At 37.8% G+C, this 18,311-nt stretch overlaps 7 protein-coding genes and 1 non-coding gene across 8 annotated transcripts; all 8 read right to left on the minus strand.

Moving 5' to 3' along the window:
* Positions 1 to 234: 234 nt before the first annotated feature.
* On the minus strand, positions 235 to 1,713 carry SLM5 (asparagine--tRNA ligase SLM5; the record flags this gene model as incomplete). The annotated part of the gene is made up of 1 exon (XM_033909076.1): positions 235 to 1,713. The coding sequence occupies one exon, from the start codon at positions 1,711 to 1,713 to the stop codon at positions 235 to 237; it is 1,479 nt and encodes a 492-aa protein (XP_033764967.1).
* A 1,877-nt stretch (positions 1,714 to 3,590) lies between these two features.
* Positions 3,591 to 5,810, minus strand: NPP1 (nucleotide diphosphatase/phosphodiesterase NPP1; the record flags this gene model as incomplete). Its single annotated transcript, XM_033909077.1, has 1 exon — positions 3,591 to 5,810. The coding sequence occupies one exon, from the start codon at positions 5,808 to 5,810 to the stop codon at positions 3,591 to 3,593; it is 2,220 nt and encodes a 739-aa protein (XP_033764968.1).
* Positions 5,811 to 6,835: 1,025 nt separating this feature from the next.
* RHB1 (putative GTPase RHB1) lies at positions 6,836 to 7,465 on the minus strand (the record flags this gene model as incomplete). Its single annotated transcript, XM_033909078.1, has 1 exon — positions 6,836 to 7,465. One exon carries the CDS (start codon positions 7,463 to 7,465, stop codon positions 6,836 to 6,838), a length of 630 nt encoding a protein of 209 aa, XP_033764969.1.
* A 310-nt stretch (positions 7,466 to 7,775) lies between these two features.
* On the minus strand, positions 7,776 to 7,847 carry SPAR_Ctrna8Q. Its single transcript has one exon. It is a non-coding gene; the product is annotated as a tRNA-Gln (tRNA).
* Positions 7,848 to 10,261: 2,414 nt separating this feature from the next.
* FEN2 (Fen2p) lies at positions 10,262 to 11,800 on the minus strand (the record flags this gene model as incomplete). Its single annotated transcript, XM_033909079.1, has 1 exon — positions 10,262 to 11,800. The coding sequence occupies one exon, from the start codon at positions 11,798 to 11,800 to the stop codon at positions 10,262 to 10,264; it is 1,539 nt and encodes a 512-aa protein (XP_033764970.1).
* A 513-nt stretch (positions 11,801 to 12,313) lies between these two features.
* RIM1 (Rim1p) lies at positions 12,314 to 12,804 on the minus strand (the record flags this gene model as incomplete). Its single annotated transcript, XM_033909080.1, has 2 exons — positions 12,314 to 12,479; positions 12,563 to 12,804. The coding sequence occupies 2 exons, from the start codon at positions 12,802 to 12,804 to the stop codon at positions 12,314 to 12,316; spliced, it is 408 nt and encodes a 135-aa protein (XP_033764971.1).
* A 402-nt stretch (positions 12,805 to 13,206) lies between these two features.
* On the minus strand, positions 13,207 to 15,819 carry SYP1 (Syp1p; the record flags this gene model as incomplete). The annotated part of the gene is made up of 1 exon (XM_033909081.1): positions 13,207 to 15,819. One exon carries the CDS (start codon positions 15,817 to 15,819, stop codon positions 13,207 to 13,209), a length of 2,613 nt encoding a protein of 870 aa, XP_033764972.1.
* A 1,103-nt stretch (positions 15,820 to 16,922) lies between these two features.
* On the minus strand, positions 16,923 to 17,634 carry RPS14A (40S ribosomal protein uS11; the record flags this gene model as incomplete). Its single annotated transcript, XM_033909082.1, has 2 exons — positions 16,923 to 17,329; positions 17,628 to 17,634. The coding sequence occupies 2 exons, from the start codon at positions 17,632 to 17,634 to the stop codon at positions 16,923 to 16,925; spliced, it is 414 nt and encodes a 137-aa protein (XP_033764973.1).
* Positions 17,635 to 18,311: the final 677 nt, after the last annotated feature.

An 18,311-nucleotide genomic window follows, 5' to 3' on the forward strand; every position in this document is an offset into this window, starting at 1 on the left:
ATAGTAGACTTTTTTCCTGTTTTGTTTTGGCCTTTTCGTATCCGAGATTTTCAATAACCGGAATGTGTCATAGTTAATTAAGATGAGATCGGGCCGAAGCAGAATGAAGTCTAATAAAGAAAGATTCTACATTATTATATTTACAAGGATGGTCATAAATAAAGCCTACTTCTAAGGGAAGACAAATACGGAACAATGAGTAAAAATATGGAAGGATGTAGGACAAGCGGAATATTAAAAATCGATGGATCCTGCAGATGTTCTATAGAAGGGTATGGCATCCCTTATATTGTGGTTTCCGTATAAGTACGAGACAAATCTCTCAAACCCTAAACCAAATCCTCCGTGTGGCGCACTGCCTTCTTCTCTTAAAGAAATGTACCAATCCAATTCCCCAGATTTATTCATCCCGCGTGCTTTCATCTCTTTGCACAACTTGTCATAGTTATCTTCCCTTAAACTTCCACCAATTATTTCACCCATTCCCGGAACCAGCAGATCAAAGCATGCGACAGTATCGTCAGGAGTGGAGTTCTGTTTCATGTAAAATGCTTTGCAAATACGTGGATAGTCAGTAACGAAAACTGGAGATTTGAAATATTCGCCGGCTAAAAATTTTTCATGTTCAGTTTGCAAAGGTTGTCCCCATTTAGGTTCGTACTTGAAGTGTAAAATTTTATTGTGGCGTTTCTTGAGAATTTCAATGGCGTTGGTATATGTTATGCTGTGCCATTTCTCGTTCATTAGATTTTCCCATCGTGTTTTAATTTGTTGTGTCTCCTGATTTACTGATAAATCTGATGATGCGCTATCTTCTTGCGAAGAGACAAATTGCCTTGGCAAGAGTTCTTGTTGGTTATCTATACAAGCTTTAACTACGTGCTTCATTGTGGTTTCAACAAAGGATGTTAACTCGTCGATGCTATTAACAAAGCACATTTCTACTTCAAGCATCCAAAACTCCGAAAGGTGCCTTGGGGTGTCACTCTTTTCGGCTCTAAAGCAAGGAGAAAGAGTCCAACATCTTGATAACGATAAAGCCAAAATTTCCAGATGCAACTGAGTGGACACGGTCAAATAAGTCGGCTTCCCAAAGTACGAAGATGCGGTGGACGACATATTAGTGGAAACTTGAAACAACTCACCGGCCCCTTCACAATCGTTTGAAGTTAATATTGGTGGTGAAACCTTGGTGAAGTGGTTTTTTTGGAAATATAGCATAAACTGTAACTCTATAAATGATCTTAACCGTAGAATTGCACTTAGGTAAGCGGTTCTGTATTTTAGTGTAGGTAAGGACCTCAAGTAACGTAACGTTTGAAACTTTTTCTGTAATGGATAGCTTTCTGAAACGGGGCCTACAATTTTAATTGACTCAACAGGGTTTTTGATTTGCAATTCAAAAGGCTGTTTTCTGTTAGGGGTATTTTGCCAAGTAGCATTAGAAATAGATAAAGTTTGACCTGTTTTCAAATTCTTTAAAAACTGTACTTCATCATTATTTGTCAGCGGAACTGCTATTCTTAACGGGTTTACGGAAGTCCCATCCTGCAAGTCCAAAAACGCTATACGTTTTAATAGCCTTATAGATTTGATCCATCCATTAATTGAAATGTTTTCATGGCTGGTACGATGTACATGCTCGTACAATGATTTAACCGTCAGTGAAGAATAAAATCTAGCACCTTTAAGGGAGGAGCAAGCACGAAACATTACTTGTTTGGCTTTGGTGTACTCTACCTTTCTATATAAAAGTATGCAATAACTCGAGCTTTGTTTAAGTTGAGTTACGTATTCTTTTTTTCCTGCAGGGATATGAAAAGAGAAAAAAGCAAGACAAAAAAAGTAGATCATAATTGTAAGATCGTGCACGCGCATATACTCAACCATCTATTATCTTTAAGGATTGATTGTATTTTATTTTTCATTTTATTTATTATTTAGATTTTCTAAAAATAAAAAAAAAATCATACACTATCTTGATTACGCTACTATGTAGTTTTTCTTTCTAAAAACGAAACCATGAAAAAACTCAATTTTACACACACATGAGTTATCACAAAGAATCATCAGCCAGACTTGACAATCACACACATTGCTAAGAATGGAAAAAATCATAATAATAGCGATAAAAGGAAAAAAGCGGACAATTTGGGCTTAGGGGAACTATCTAAATACGAAACACACTCGTATTAGTTCAAATATCATAACAATAAAAACAAAAAAACACAATTCAACTTGAGCACGCACATCAAGTACTAACAACGTTCATTTTTACATAAAGCGAACGGACGAAACAAATAAAAGAAAGGCATAGTGAGGGATAAAAGGTAGAAAGAATTCAAAAAAAGGGTATCGCACACACACATAGTAGTCTAATTCACGTTATAGAATGGATATAAACAAAGATGAAGAGGGCAGGGAATACAATGACTTGCTCTGTCCTTTTTAGAATCTTTGCAATCCTCTTTGTCTAGCTTGCCATTTTCTGTAGATAATAGTAGAAATAATGGCAATACAAGCCAAACCGACCAAAATGAAAACTAAAATAACACCACCTGGTAAAGTCATTTATGATAGATTAAAAGTGCTGAGATGGGAAGGGAAGAAACAAACAAAGGATATGTAGGAACAAAAATTTGCTTGAGTGACTAATTTGAAGTCGAGAAAAAAAAAAAGAGATGAAAAAGGTAAACTTATTTCGCTCTTCCTTCAAAGTGTGTAGTGTCTTCCTTTAAATACTATTAAAAGGGGAAAAGATTAAGTAGAAAAAGGGTAGTAGTGAAAAACTCTAAAAGAAGATAAGACGCTATAAGAGAAAAAAGGGAAGTTAAAATTATAAAAGAAACAATTAATTGCTTTCAAAGCCTTATATACTGGGCAAGCATGGAAGGCTAAATTTGAAAAAAAACATAGGAAATTATTATCGGAAAAATTGTAATCATCTGGTATTACGCAGTGAGAAGTCCATATTGACATCTTTCTGCTTTCTGCCTTCTGTTTGTTTTTTTTTTCTCATAATTGTTTTGATTTTACTCTGTTGGAAATGAGAAAATTGTTTTGATTTTACCCGATCGCGACCTATTCCCGGCTTTCCTAATAAAGGAATTCTTGTTCAATGCAAGGACGCCATAGAAACAGCCGTGGTAGGGTGCATGGGTGCGGTAATTTAACGATTATGATGCATGGGTGTACTGGGATTTTAGGGGAAGTGCGCGGATACGGGACCGGCCACCCGGATTGAGGTTGGCATGTTGCCTCTTTGCGCAATTTTATTACTGCAACGTTTCTCCTTCGAGTAACGGACAACAGATGGAAAATGCTCGATGTCTAAATGACGACATGAACCCCCTCGTTTAGGAAAGAGCGTACGCGCCCAGTTTCAGCTTGTTTCTTTTTATTGTGTAATTAGTTTTCTTACTTAGTATATCTTATTGACCCCACTGTCATCGGATGTGAAAAAGTGGTCCATTTTTGAATTAAGTTAAAGGATATACTAAATCTAAATAAATGTCTCTCTCGGTGTGCATATGTTTTCTTGCGCGGGACCTATGTGAATGCGTCTTTTATTTCACAATGCGGTTGTCCGCTTAGGTATCAGAATCGACCAAATCATCGATGCTGTCAATTATGTCGTCAATGAGTTCCTTTGCATCATTGATTATGTCTTGAAGCCAATCCCCCGCAGCGTTAGTAGTAGCGCTAACTTGTGTGCTGCTTCTTTTTGACGAAGGTGATATTTCATCTGGTGAGATCCTAGTTGCTGATGATATTGAAGTTGTTATCGGTAGTTTTGTCGTTGACGACGAAGTCGATACGGCGGCTATTTCGTCAGTGCTCTCATCGTCACTGTCACCATTGTCATTATCGTCATCATTTTGTTCTGTCTCTTCAGGGTACCCGCCCCAAATAATATTATAGGTACTGATTTCGCCGAACCTACTTATTAAATAATCGAAGTCATCTTCAATCTGTACTTCATCGCTGCTCTGGGGTTCGCGGAGTTGGTTCATAAGTACTCCAGCGCCGTCATTGGCGTTTCTATCCTTTTCTGCAACACCGCATATATCACACAATAGATTGTAAAATTCTGTATTTTGGAACGGCTCAATGTATCCTTGTGGGAAATATGGCCCCATACCGATAAATACTGACCTCATATCGATCGCATTATTATCGTACCCATGTGATCCAATCGTGAAGACTTTTTCTTCGTTTTTGTCTTTATGGTCACCTTTTTCCGTTCTCTTTAATTGTTCTTTCTTCATTACCGCATATCCGGGTTCGGGCACGATCCAGATTGAGGCCATGTGATGATTTCCTCTATCATTGAAGTTCCACTCTTCAGGAAAATTCCCATTGACGTAAACCGTATACCTGTCTTCATCTATTGACGTCTTTAAATTGTGGTAAACCTCATTAATCTTTCCGGAATCTTTTAACGATATGGCCATCATCGGACCTTCCAAATATGCGTGCGATATATAATCCTTCCTCAACTTCTCGTCCAGTAAATCTTCCCAGACGATTACATTTGAGGGAACTGCGATATTGCTCATACCATGATCACTAACAATGACCAAATTAGTAAAGTCTGTTAAATTTCTTTCTTGCAATGATTCTACCAGTTGCTGCAGGAATGTATCAACTTCCCCTAATGTTTCAGTGAATTCTTTATAATAATATTCCGACTCTGCGGGATATCCATGCTTATGTCCAAACGCATCTACGTTTGGTACATAACCGAGAATTAATTGTGGCCTTTCGTTCAGTGTGCTCATATCCACATATTCAATAATCTTGGATAATTTCTGCGAAAGTGGCTCTTTAGCATCAAATTCATCAAAGTAAAAAGGAGTTCTCTCTTCCGCGATAGGCTCTTTATGTTCAGGTTGTAATTTCTCTTCATTGTATTTGGTATAATTCACATCACTACCCGGCCACATGTGTGTAGCGGCTTTGAATGGCATATCGCCGTCAAACGCAGACTGGACAGTTTGCCAAATCGGTTCTGTAATATTATTGTTCCATATTCGAGGGTCCACTACACCTGGATGGAATTCTTCACTTAAATCAGGATCCCAAAATACGTTAGAAACTATACCATGGCGTATTGGGTATTGTCCAGTAACCAATGTCCAATGGTTGGGAAAGGTCTCCGTAGGAAAGCTTGGTATCATAAACGGTGTAGACGTGATATTCATACCCCCATTATATTTCAATTCATATAAGTCATGCAAGAATGGTGTATTCCTCTTGGATATAAGTGAAGGATGGAAACCGTCTAGTGAAATTACTATTGTTAGGGGGAAAAATTCATGTGTACCATTAAAATACTTCACATAAGGGTCGAAGTTGGGATTACCAAAGTGTGATAGTACTCTTTCAGAATGATGGGGTCTTGTTATGTTTATCAGCAGAATTAAAAAAACAGCAAACACCAGTGAACCAAGCAATATACGAAATATTATTTTAAAAGGCACTTTGGAATGAAATCCTGTTCCTAAAGAAAGATCATTCTCATCACCAAATTCGCTATCGATAGGTTGACCATTCGCGTCTAATTCGTATAGTGGTATACCCCTTCTAAAATTAGGACCACCCCTATTATCTTTTGTATCGCCAATTATTATGGGATTGTTTGTCCACTTCAATCTATTCTTATAAAACCAATATTTCATCCTCGTCCAGGCGGATCGCAATCCTGATCTCAGAGCATTTTCATCCGTTATATAATCATCACGAAATGGATCTTCATTAAAATCATTCAGCTCGTTATCGAGAGACTCTAAATCATTCTGAAGCTCCATCTCTAGAGACTGTTATGCTATATCTCTTTTGAATATATTTGATTACTTCACCTCACTTATTTTTTTATTAGGCTGTTTATATATTGCATCTATGTTTTTTATAACTTCTTGCCTTTTCTTTTTTTCCACTTTAGCACAGTGCGCAAAATCTTCTGTCTCGTTATAGGACTTTATAAGATTAGATATTCAAAATCAAAAAGAGAAAATATCATATTATGTCGACAATTGGCCCGGGTGCTTATGGCCAATGTGGTCCGAAATAATTGCTACTTAATAAATCTTAGTTTCATGGTGATATTTTATTGTATTATTTATGTTATGTATTTGCAATCGTACTTCTTGGAGCTAAAATTAAACACTTGGGTACTACCAGGCAAGAACGCGGGCAAATAGTATTCGTAAACGTAAATAATTCTTTAGAGCAGAGCTATAGAACAACATTAGGAAATTTATTTGTGCTTGTCGTACCGCTCTGATATTAAGTATTTACAATCCCGGTGCTGCCCTAAAATATTACAATGTGCTAATATGGTAAACAGTGTGATCAAAGGTTATCTCCTATAGAAAAAAATGTTTAAAGTATAAGTTAGTGCGTTTAACTGGGTGTCTAATCTGGGTTTACCAAAGAAGTCAATTGTCGATAATCTTCAAAGGCGGAGTTATTTTATGTCTTTAACAGCAACAGCAAATTTTTGAAGAAATGCAATAGAATATATTTTCTTGAGGCGAGACATTACTTAACGCACGCAGAACCACAATCTAAATGTAAATTGTATTAATAACATTCAGGGTTTGCTACTGTATCTTGAAAACTGCACCAGCGATAACCCGGTAATTGAAACATTCTAGTTTGTTAAACGAAGCATTGAACTCTTTGATACGTTCTATCAATATCCAACCTTTTACTATGAGCGCAGCAGCCCGTAACAGGTATGAGAAATATGCGATATTAATATTATACAAATTGTACTGACCGCTTTTCCCTACTAATAAATCCAATGATGTCCTGGGGACGCCCGGATTATTCACATTATAAAACATTTATTATTGTTATCAGCGTCAAGGCCCAGAGTTCCTTCGACACGTTCCATTTGTCTCAAAAGAAGCATGAAAGTTTCTTCAACATTATAGTCTAGCTCGGCACTACATTCTATAAACACTGCCTGGTTCCTCTTATCTTGACTTCCAATTGTCGAAGCTAGTTTCTCCCCCTCCGCTTTTGTGACACACCTCTTTTCACCTTTTGCACTTCTTCCCAAATCAGCTTTGGTACCTACGAGTATTACCGGGAGGTTGTCCTTACCCAGAAGTTCTACCAGTTTATCCCAGAGGATAGGAATGAGATCAAAGCTAGCGCGATTTACTATACTATAGCATAGTATTATCCCTTGTACACCCATCAAAGATTTCATGTTTAATAGGGAAACTTCATCTTGACCTGCAGTATCGAGAATCTCCAGTGTACAGTCATGACTCCTGTAAGGAATTATCCTGGTGAATTCATTTTCAATAGTAGGATAATAGGACTCAACGAAACGCGATTCAACGAAGCGAACAGTTAAAGTAGTTTTGCCGACATTTCTGGCTCCTATTAGGGCAATCTTCCTCTGGAAATTATGTGTGGAGTTCGAAGAAGAAATAGTGGTGTATTCCATTATGTCAAAGCTGATATCTTTTCTTGCCGTACCCCAACAAAACTGCTTTTGTAGAGAGATGTTTCGAACCAGCCAAAAAAGAATGAATATGAAAATATCAATATGAGTTAGTAAAAATGGAGACAGATCCAACGTCCTGGTTAGAAATGTAACTAATAATGACTCGTGCTACTATGTTGTTGTAAAAACTCATTAAATTGTACTCAACAGTAGTGTCTTGTTAATGCTTTTTTGATGAGACCACTACCAGTCATTTTTCTATACCTGAGGACAGTGTAAAAAATCAAAGTTAATAAAAATTTCATAAAAAAGGTCCTACCCGGATTCGAACCGGGGTTGTCCGGATCAAAACCGAAAGTGATAACCACTACACTATAGGACCAGAACTTCTTGTTTTATTTATTCCTCAGAGAGGTATATATACCCATATAAAAGTTATGAGAAGTGCGAAAATTCTGAGACAACTGCCAGATTCCAATTTGGGTTAAGACAATACCCAGAACGCAGAGAAAGTTTTTATCGAGAATATAGGAGTCTGCAAATGATATCGATAATTCTACATACTTTATTGTGGTTTCTTCCTTCGTTTTATATGGTCCACTCATCAATCCTATTACATTATGACGTCTTGTGTTCCTGCTTTGATTAGCTTTGATGACTGTCTCTTATTAGGTTACATCATCTTCTCGCACCTCATATGGTAATATGCTTTTAACATGAGTACTAGTCAATAAGCGATAATTGATTCTCTTCCGACCAGTACGAAACAGCATTTTACGGACATTCACGGAATTAGTACATAAGGGTGGTAAAAGTGATAGTGAATCGGATTAGGAAAATGATGACAGTGTGGGGCGTGAGTAATTAAATAACTCTGAGAATTTGTGGTGATAGTTGGGAACTGAAAGTCAAGAAGAACCAATATAGACTTACTAATTATAAGGCGCCTATTAATAAAAAATCATTGAACACCGACATGCAACATTTGCATTGGTGAGTGGCGATATTCAGGACATAATTACGTCCAGTATGGAGTTTAATTAGTAGGGACCATAGAGGTCTAGAATTTTACAACAGCGCAAACAAATCCTGCCATAACAAGGTGAGTAATGCGACAAAGCCAAATTAGAATCTCAATAATTCGAAGCTTTGGATTAGGCAAAAGAAAGTCAGGCGCCTTCATTGTGATGGCAACTAAGAGCTCCAATTTGGTAAAACGAAAGAGGTGAGAGGACCAAATCAAAAGGAACGGTGAAGAATATAATGACGATCAAAGTATTATGGACCTTCTTGACTTCTCCACTTGTATTATTAGGATACCTGGTTGCTGAGCCTAGGATGCAGCTTGATCCAAATAAATGACCTTGAATAGAAGCGCATTAGTCAAGTTCGGATAACTCCTATACATAACTTCACTTTCAAAAAACCATTCGTTGGAATGAAACATGCAATATATCTTGAAAGGTTCAGGAACGTCAAAATAAAAGGCGGCATGCATTTGTTCCATAATTCTCATAATTTTGTGTTCTGGGGTGACGCGCAACCCAGATTGCCAATGGTCTAATTACGACGACGTCTATCAGGAACTCAAGTGATAATGATATGACGAAGACCATCTCGTAAAATATTAAAACACAGATCCCGAAGCCTTCATCATATGCATTCATATGACAACTTTTTATGAGACAAACCTGTGCAGCGCATACGCCTTTATAGAACCACCAAAAAATGGAATGAGCACTGCACACCGCAACCAGAGTGACGAAGGGAGATACCCACGCATGACAATACTTTATCATCCTTGACCGCTTCAGGACGTCTTAAAGCAGTTATTTTGATTCCTTTGTCTCGGCATAGTTCCAAAATTTGGCACTGTCTCCCTACGATTGATCTTCCATATAGAAGACTTCCGTCTAGTGGTTTTGTCCTCAACCTCAAACTAACATCGGATGACTTTAATTCTATTATCAACAGGACTTGCCCACTGGCGCTGTTAATCTCGCCGGAAGGGCATGCAACGAGCGTACCGTTGTAAATTAATAAGAATTATATGTAGGACAAAGACTAAAGTTTCAAGAATCAAAAACTGCGGCCCCCATAATATCAAGTACAGACTCATAAAACTTACCGTTGCTGAGGGAAGAAGTAAAATAAAGTAAATAAACGAGCCAACAGAGAAAAAGGAAGCCAGGTTTCCGTTCGGAGTTAACTTTATCCTGCTCCTCCACCGCACTTGCCTAGGTCATTCGAGTTCACAATATCCTGAAAAATAAAAAAAGAAAAAGGGAACAGAACTTTCTGTGGTTCGGTTACGGTCTATGGATTGATAAAAGCCCCATCGGTAAAAAAGTATTGCGTACCGGAATTTTTCATCTTTCCTTTACATTAAGTCATAAAATAACTGATATTATGTCATAGTAACTTTAAAATTTAAAATTTCTAGGAAATGACAGACACTATGACATGGTTGGTGAAATTTAGCCTCACCAATAAGGAGGGGTAAACGTTTCGACAGAACGTATGAACGCATAAGAAGAAAGCAGGTTACTTGCCAAACCTTTCCAAATAAGTCAGCAAGAGGCTTTTGAAAACATAAATTTAGATATTGTTCTACACTTACCAAAGGAAAAAAGAAAAATCAGTTAAACAGAAATCGAAATTTCATTATGAAAAGCTAGGAAGAACTTTCTAGAGGTTATCTTGGCGACTATTGCCCATTCAACTTTCAAAAGGAGGTCTGAAGCCATACATTATCAGCAACAGGACCAATAAATAACTAGAAGAAGTCAAATGCATCTAACGAAAAGGATTTGAAATTTCGTTCATTTCCTCATCGCGAAGTTCAACGTTCATACTCCCATCATCGCCATCATTCTCATCATCCTGGTTCTCGTCATCGTCGTCTTCTCCAGGCATGTCATTAGCATCTATGTAAGGAACTTGTTTCTTGGACAAATCCTCTCTTATCTGTAGTGAACGTATGACGACAGAAATGATTCCACTTGATATAGCTGTAGCCAAGAGAGCGTAACAACCTCTTTCAAATTTGGGTACCATATCTGATGAGAAGAATAATATTGACCACCAAGCGTTGACGGCCCCTGAAAACATATTCATTGATGCAAGAACAATAGCACGTTCTTGGAGATCTGCATGACAAACAATGTTCGCCCACGAGAAAAAAACTGCTTGTCCAGCATATGCTACGCCCCCAAGATACTGCGCAGAAAAGACGATTTTAGGATTTAATGGGTTTGCACGTATTAGTATTGCAACAATAACCATTACCAAGGATATGAAAGCAGAGACATGCCAATGCCTAGCCCTAGGAATCTTAGTCATATATACAGCTGAACAAAGCGTAGAAACTATACCTACAGCAAATATCCCTGAAGGATAGTTATTTCTTTGCGCCAACGTATATTTTTGATTTTGCAACCATAGTGCAAATGTAGAATTAGACGCAAAACCTAAATTCTCACCTCCAAGAACCCACACGAGAGAAAACATCCACCAGTGCCACCTTTTTAGCACTCTAGGGATAGTTGACCAGTCTAATCGAGTGCTTTCATCTCTAGCTGGCAGTCTTCTTCTAGCATAATGTAGCTCTTGTTCATTAAAAATATATCTTGTCATGGAAAATTTGCTAACAGCACTTGTTTGATCAGGCAAGCCTGGAAAGAAAATAAACCCGTAAATCGCAATAGGTAATGTGATACAAAAATCAATGATGAATAACCATCTCCAACCGGCCAAACCGTTGCGACCGTTCAAATGAGTAAAGATACTCGTCTGCATAAATCCACTGAACATAGATCCGATTAAACCACTACCGGTAAATATGGCACTTCTAATGGGCAATTCGTCTTCCTTATACCACGAACCCAAAACAAAATGTGTTCCTGAGAATGTGCAGCTCTCAAATAAGGCTTGAAAGAATCTAATCACACAAATATGTTTGAACGATGTAACTCTGTACATTCCCAAGGTCAGTAGACCCCAAGCAAACGTACAAAAGCTTAACCATATCCTAGGTGGAACACACAGTAAGATTAAGTTATTAGGGACCATACCTACAATATAACCAATCATGAAGACTGTGTTTGACACAGTCAAATCGTTTCCGACCATCTTAAGATCTTCCTTCATACCAGATATATATGCATTGGTAAAACCGACACGGTCCACGTAGTTAATCCAGTATTGTAAGCAAACAAATGATAGCACAAACAGGTCTATCTTGAATAGAAGTAATCTCTTTTTAATCGCATGTTTGGAAGAAATGGATTCTCTTTCAACATCATGTTGAGTGATAGTTTTTGAGTCCTTTATCATGACTTAAACCCCAGGTTCTTTTCAACTAAGGATTCTGAAAACAAGTTCTCAACCTCCGAATGAATTGGAGTGCTTTTATATCAGAAATAGAGGTTCGCTTCATTCTTCTTACGAGCCGATGTCTTCCTTAACAGTATATCATGTGGAAGATTTCATCGGCGCTGAGTTTTTGAAATCGTCGAAAATGCCCTTTAAAATTTACAAAAATCGGACTTCATTGATTATAGGGTCATAGATAGTCTTAGCAATGAGGGAATGCATATTTAAGAGAAGTTCTTCCACTTTTGTTTAATTTTGTAATCAAGAAGCGAAATACTGCGTAACACACGTTAACCAATATATTATAGTATATATACATTCTATTTAAGGGATGGACGTAGCTTTTGTGTAACTAATTCGTTATTCCAAATGTGTTTTTTTTATTTGCCATAAATACTCTAAGTAAAAGAAAGCATGTTTTGAATAAAAAAATATCGAGGAGGAAGTCGAAATAAGCAAGCGTAAATATTACAATCATTCTGAAGAAGCAGCATTTTCTTGACCCTCAGCATCTTCTATTTTCTTCCCATTCTTTAATAAATTAATGTCCTTTTGAACTAAACTCAAAGTAGTACCCTTGGAACCGTCGTCCCTTTCGAAGACATAGTTAGCAGCGTCAGCTTCAACATATACCAAAGCGCTGGATAAATTATGCAAAGGAAATGTTAGTAAATTGCAATGTGTTATTGTAAAGTAAGTAAAATTGATAAATATATGACATACCCTTTTCTAACATATTCCGTCAAAAAATTGATTTGAGGTTCATTGAACACAGTGATGTTGTACCAATTGGTTTGGCCGTCCCTTCTTGGTTGCGAAGCGATACTATATTTCAAATAACGATTGTTGTTAGCGGAAGTATGTTCAGTGAATTCGGAGCCAATGCGGCCGACGATGGACATTTTGGAGAAGTCCATCTTCTTGGTAGTAGCATGTAAGAAACGAGCTTGAGTACGTAAAAACATTACAATGGGTTATGAGTTTGCTTGTTTTGTATTTGTCAAGGACACACAGTTAAGCGAATAGTCTGTTATCAAATAAGCAGTATTTGTCTTTCACCACCTCTGTGTTAGCTTTTATTTTTTTTTCCGTTCGGGCACAAACGCCTTTCAGGCACTCCGCAAATAATAACTATTAAATGGAGTAAATGAAAAGTTTGAAAAGTCTGAAAAATCTGAATAGTGGAAATAGAAAAGGAGCAAAATACAGAATCTTTGCAGAACATTATAGTACATAAGTGTAGTTCTATGTAATTTTAAAACAGAGGGTTTCTAAAGGAAAGTATGAACCAGCGGCGCTACTTCCATATACTATGGATCGGCAAACGAAAGAACGATTTATATTGAAATAGAAGCTTACCAGAAATATCAAGCGAGGCCATGGTAATTACCAGTCGTCAAGGTTCTTTTTGTGTTTACATCGGACCAGTCACCGCCAAATGGATTGTTTTCGTCCAGTTCCTGGCAGGTCAACGAAATTCCACTGCCAGCTCCGCTATGAGGTAGTGCCGCGTTATCTGTCTCACTGATAGTGAATTTGGTAATCACGCCTTTAGCGGATTCATGTGCTAGACCGTCTGTAATGAATCTGGCGATTAACCTTTGACCTTCACCATTTCTTGTCAAAACAACCGGTTCTTTGAATCTCCACGTTATTCTCTTTTTTTCTTTACTGAAGGAGCCCTGGGGTTTTGATAAAGCGCTTGTTGCATTAGCACCATCGATATTTACGAAGACGACAAGGTCTTCTATCACGATTTGCGATATTTCCACGGGTAAGCTTGGCGACATCTTGACAGTCAATACAACACTTGCCTGGTGAGGTTCAAATCTCCAGACTGGATGAATAACAATGGGTGCGATCGGCTCCTTTATAGAATATTTAATAGCGCCTAAGGTTCTAGAATCGATGAACGATGGGTTAACTTTAAATTCTTCTGGGGCCACACGCTCGATGAAGGCTTGGTTCAGGATAACTTTTTCGAACTTAGCGCCATTAGTGATTTTCAAATTAATACCAATAGGTAAAGGTGAATTCATGACAGAATTAGGTAAATAGTTGAGGGCAATTTCTCCAATCAGTTGGGAAGTCTGTAACATACCATCTTTGAAAGAAGCATTAAGTACTTCTGCGATACTAGCATTCAATCCGAATTGAGAAGTTTCTAAAGAAGAGTGCTGAAATAACGATTGGCCTACTAAAGACGTCGAAGACCCTGTGGCTTGAGGATTTAACTCCCTTAGCTCGCCAGTAATTTGGGAAGAGAGCGTCGAAGCTGGACGTTCTTGAGGTATAGAGGACAATGAAGAAGAAGTAGGAGTAGGGTCCGAGCCATGATTAGGCAGTGATTCATAGAGCTGGGAATCCCTGTTATGAATGAAATTTTGCTTTCTCGAGGGTGGTAAAGCAGGTGCGCGGATATGCAAGGGTCTTGAATCCATTTGAGTCGGAGGTTGATTATCAACGGTAGCAGTAGAAACTAAATTATTGGGGAAGGTAGGTTCAACTGGTAACGGTTTTGTTTTTGATTGTGGCTGGAGCGGAGGTTGAGAAATTGATATCGGTACCGTCTTAGGTAACTCACTTGAGTCTGGTTCTTTCGCAGTTGGAGGAGAGCTTTGTTGTGGGGTTGAAGTAGGCATTGCAGCAGGCGTAAAAGTTGGTGCAGGCACTGTATCAGCAGTAACAGGTGCACCTACGCTTTTAGGAGTGGCATGGGGAGGAAGAGGGGGAGTGTCACTAGCTTCAGCCGGGGTCCAATTGTTTGATTTTAATGATGAATAGGTAGGCCGACGTTGCTTCTGATAAATGGAAGAAGTTGCAGTTGAAGATACTCTGGTAGAGGAATTATTTTGAGTTTCAGTAATGGATTCCTGGATATGAGAGTTTGATGATGATTGTTGTTGTCTCTTGTTCTTGGTCTTATTTCTACCGAAAATTGAACCCACTTTGGATCTTAGAGTATGGGATGATTTTTTTGATTTTAAGGAAGAATTATTGGTAGAGTCTGAAAATTCGTTATTCATGAGATCACCATGGGTAAGAGTCGAGGATGCAGAGGCAAGACGATGACCGATGCTTCCAAATGTACTCTTACGCTTATCCTTTTGTGGGGATTTCTTTTCCTTTTCCCTATTAGGAGCACCATCGGAAGCAGAGATTGGGCGAGCGCTAGTGGCAGAAGCTGGCGGAACACTATTAGGAACAACTTCTTTCGAAGAAGAGGAGAGTTGGAAGTTGTATTGACTGGCATCTTTGGCAAATCGATCAATTTCACTTTGAGGTTCGAATGCCAAGAATTTCGTCATCACAGTTTCGCATTCTTTGGTAGTATTCAATAGATAATCGCTAAAACTGGTTTGAAATCTCAGCATACAGTTTTTCAACGTGTCCAAACGGTTGTAGTCAATAGTTTCAAACAGTTCAAACAAGTAAGGGCTTTGCTGGTCCCATTGTCTTCTTGCCTCATCTAAGTGACTAGAGTTTTCGTTATTCTTACTATAATGCTCAATTGAGGCTGCATTTTTACTAAGCTTGGAGTGCAAGTCCTTACTTTCTTTCCAGCTAGTATTGTTCTCCACGGATTCCTTCAATTCACGAACGACTTGTTGATCCAAAGTGTTGTAGTATTCAGTGCTTGACTTCAAATCCGATTGTAGTTCTTCAATTACAGTATCCCATACGCTTCTTAGTTCTCCCAGTGAGTTGAATCTGAATGCACTCATTTCCTGAGGAGTCAAAACATTACTTTCAATCATTTGAGCATTTAATATCTTTGTTATGTCTTCATTTTCAGCTATTATTTTCCTCAATTGCTGAGCATAGTTCCTCTTCAAATTAGCTAATTCCTTAAATAGTAAATAAAAGTCTTTATTTAACAATTTGACCTGCGATAACCTGATTCTAATAGTTTCGGTAGCCTCGTAGGGACTTTTTGTGGTCAATATGCTATCTGCATATTTGGTTCTTTGTTCCGGCATGAGAGACGCTTACTCGCAATTTTCAGATAAATTTCCTTCGATACGAGTACAACAAAAGTAACTTCTTCGTCAAGGCAATAACTACGAGATCTCTTGTTCGTAGCTCGTGAAAACTTGAATTTAATATAGAGTTTTTCATTCTGCACGCACTTAAGGGGCCCTTTTTCACTACACATAATATGGAAAGGGAGAGATCACGGACTACGAAAAGACATTCGTAATCATATACACATATTATCAATGATATATAAGAACTTATGAGCTACCGACTTTCTTCTACTACCCAATGGCAGTTGTTTCTATCCTTAAAAGCCGAATCTGTATTACTAGCGACGGGCAGGTGCTAGTAAAGTATAAAGGAATTACATGCTGGTACTTATGTACAGCATTATGATGGGCTATGGATGCGTAAAATGGACAACAACAGCCGCCTGCAAATTGCTGTCTGTAAATGAATTGGCTTACACGAATGGGATTCGCTTTACTCTTTCCACCCCACTCAGCCCTAAACAATGTTAAAAAGAAATGCCTGATTCTTTTATGCGCGCCTCCTTCAAAAAAAAAAAAAAAATATATATATATATATATATATATATACAATAAAACTGGAAAAGCTTGCTTCAGATTTCTGATAAGTTGATTAATGGAATAAACGAGACGGAAGTACACGTTGGCATGAAAGATGAGAATGACGAGAACGTCATTTTTCTTTTTTTTGCATATTTTAAAACGTAGCCGGTTCTACCAAGTATTCTTGTTAACAAAATTTTTAAATGATGATTTTTTTTGAACACAATTTATGCTAGATAGTATCTGAAAGCATTTAAACTTTATGATTATAGTGTTTTCGACAGTTTTAAATCTCTGAATCGATTTTGTAAGTCTTGGTAATTATATTTCTTGTGAATTTTACTCCCTCCGTTAGCAACGTTACCTAAATGGAGACCTTGAGTTTAACTAAAAATTATAAGGGTTTTTTTGTTTATTACTAAATTAACGTATGGGCTGATTTGATTATGGGCGCTATATAATTATATGTACACATTTTTTAATTGTAAAAAATAATTCGGCAATACAAGTACAAGTACAAGTACATGCATAACTCATAATCTTCTACCTCTTCTACCACCCTTCTTTCTAGTGGAGTCGGATGGAACTGGGGTAACATCTTCGATACGGCCAATTCTCAAACCAGATCTGGCCAAAGCTCTCAAAGCGGCTTGGCCACCTGGACCTGGAGTCTTGGTTCTAGTACCACCGGTAGCTCTGATCTTAACGTGAACGGCAGTGATACCAACTTCCTTACACTTAGCGGCAACATCTTGGGCAGCCAACATAGCAGCATATGGGGAAGATTCATCTCTGTCTGCTTTAACCTTCATACCACCAGTAACTCTGGCGATGGTTTCCTTACCAGATAAATCGGTAACGTGAACGAAAGTATCGTTGAAAGAAGCGTAGATTCTAGCAACACCAAAAACTTGGGAATTGTCACGAGCTTGAACAACGTCTACATGAAAATAGTAATCGATATCGGACGACATCGAAAAGTAATTCTGTTAGTATCCAAAGGTTTCTTTTTTTCATAATAATTCTGCAATTCCATTGAGAAAAAGTTGACGTGATGTACTGCCATTGATAAGACAAACTCAACTAATTGATACGAATTACTTTGGGGGCAATAATTTCGTTCAGTTGTGTTCATGTTTTCAGAGTTTTCGATGCACTCGCACATCATCAGAGACATCCAACAACAGTCAATGGAAAATACCGATCCTCGGGAATATTCACAATGTGACTAAACATACTAGACATGGCGGGTTCTTGTGGTTTCTTAGTCTTCTTGAGTTTAAAAATTCAATGCTAAATAGAAAGTGCTTATAGTGAAATATAACGATTAATAACCAATTCTTTTCAACTATCTACCTGAGGAAACCCTGCAGCATATGGAATAAGCCAAGAGGCCAGGACAGTCTTCCGCAAACAGAAGAATTTGCCAAAGGACCGCGGGGCGTAGGGATATTGGTAGTGCCAATGGTGAAGAGAGAAAAAAATCGCAAAAAAAAAGAATAGTAAAAATGTACAGATGTTTATAACTACCGTGCACCACACTCATATGTGGCAAAACAGTCCCAGTATCACATTTCTTGATGAGGAGAGAGGATACATAAAAAGGGCAAGTAAGAACGTTTATCAGTGGGTAGGAATTAGGAATGGAAAGATGTCAGGCCCGTGTGAAGTATTTGAAAGTAATAAGTGAGTATACGAATATACTACAACTTGTAAGCTTTCGAATAACAAAAAGAGCCATTTGTATTTATTCTCGAACCCGGTTGTAGAGAGGACGTTGCCTTGAAAGTCACAAATCCCCTACAATAATACCGGTCCTTGGAATGTAAATTATTTTATTAGTTTTCTTTTACTAAACTCACAGACTAAAGATCAAAGGTGACAATGAGGTATCAATGTTAGAGGAACTCTCTTATAAAGGA

The sequence above is a fragment of the Saccharomyces paradoxus genome, chromosome III (genome assembly GCF_002079055.1).
Source record: "Saccharomyces paradoxus chromosome III, complete sequence".
NCBI lineage: Eukaryota > Fungi > Ascomycota > Saccharomycetes > Saccharomycetales > Saccharomycetaceae > Saccharomyces > Saccharomyces paradoxus.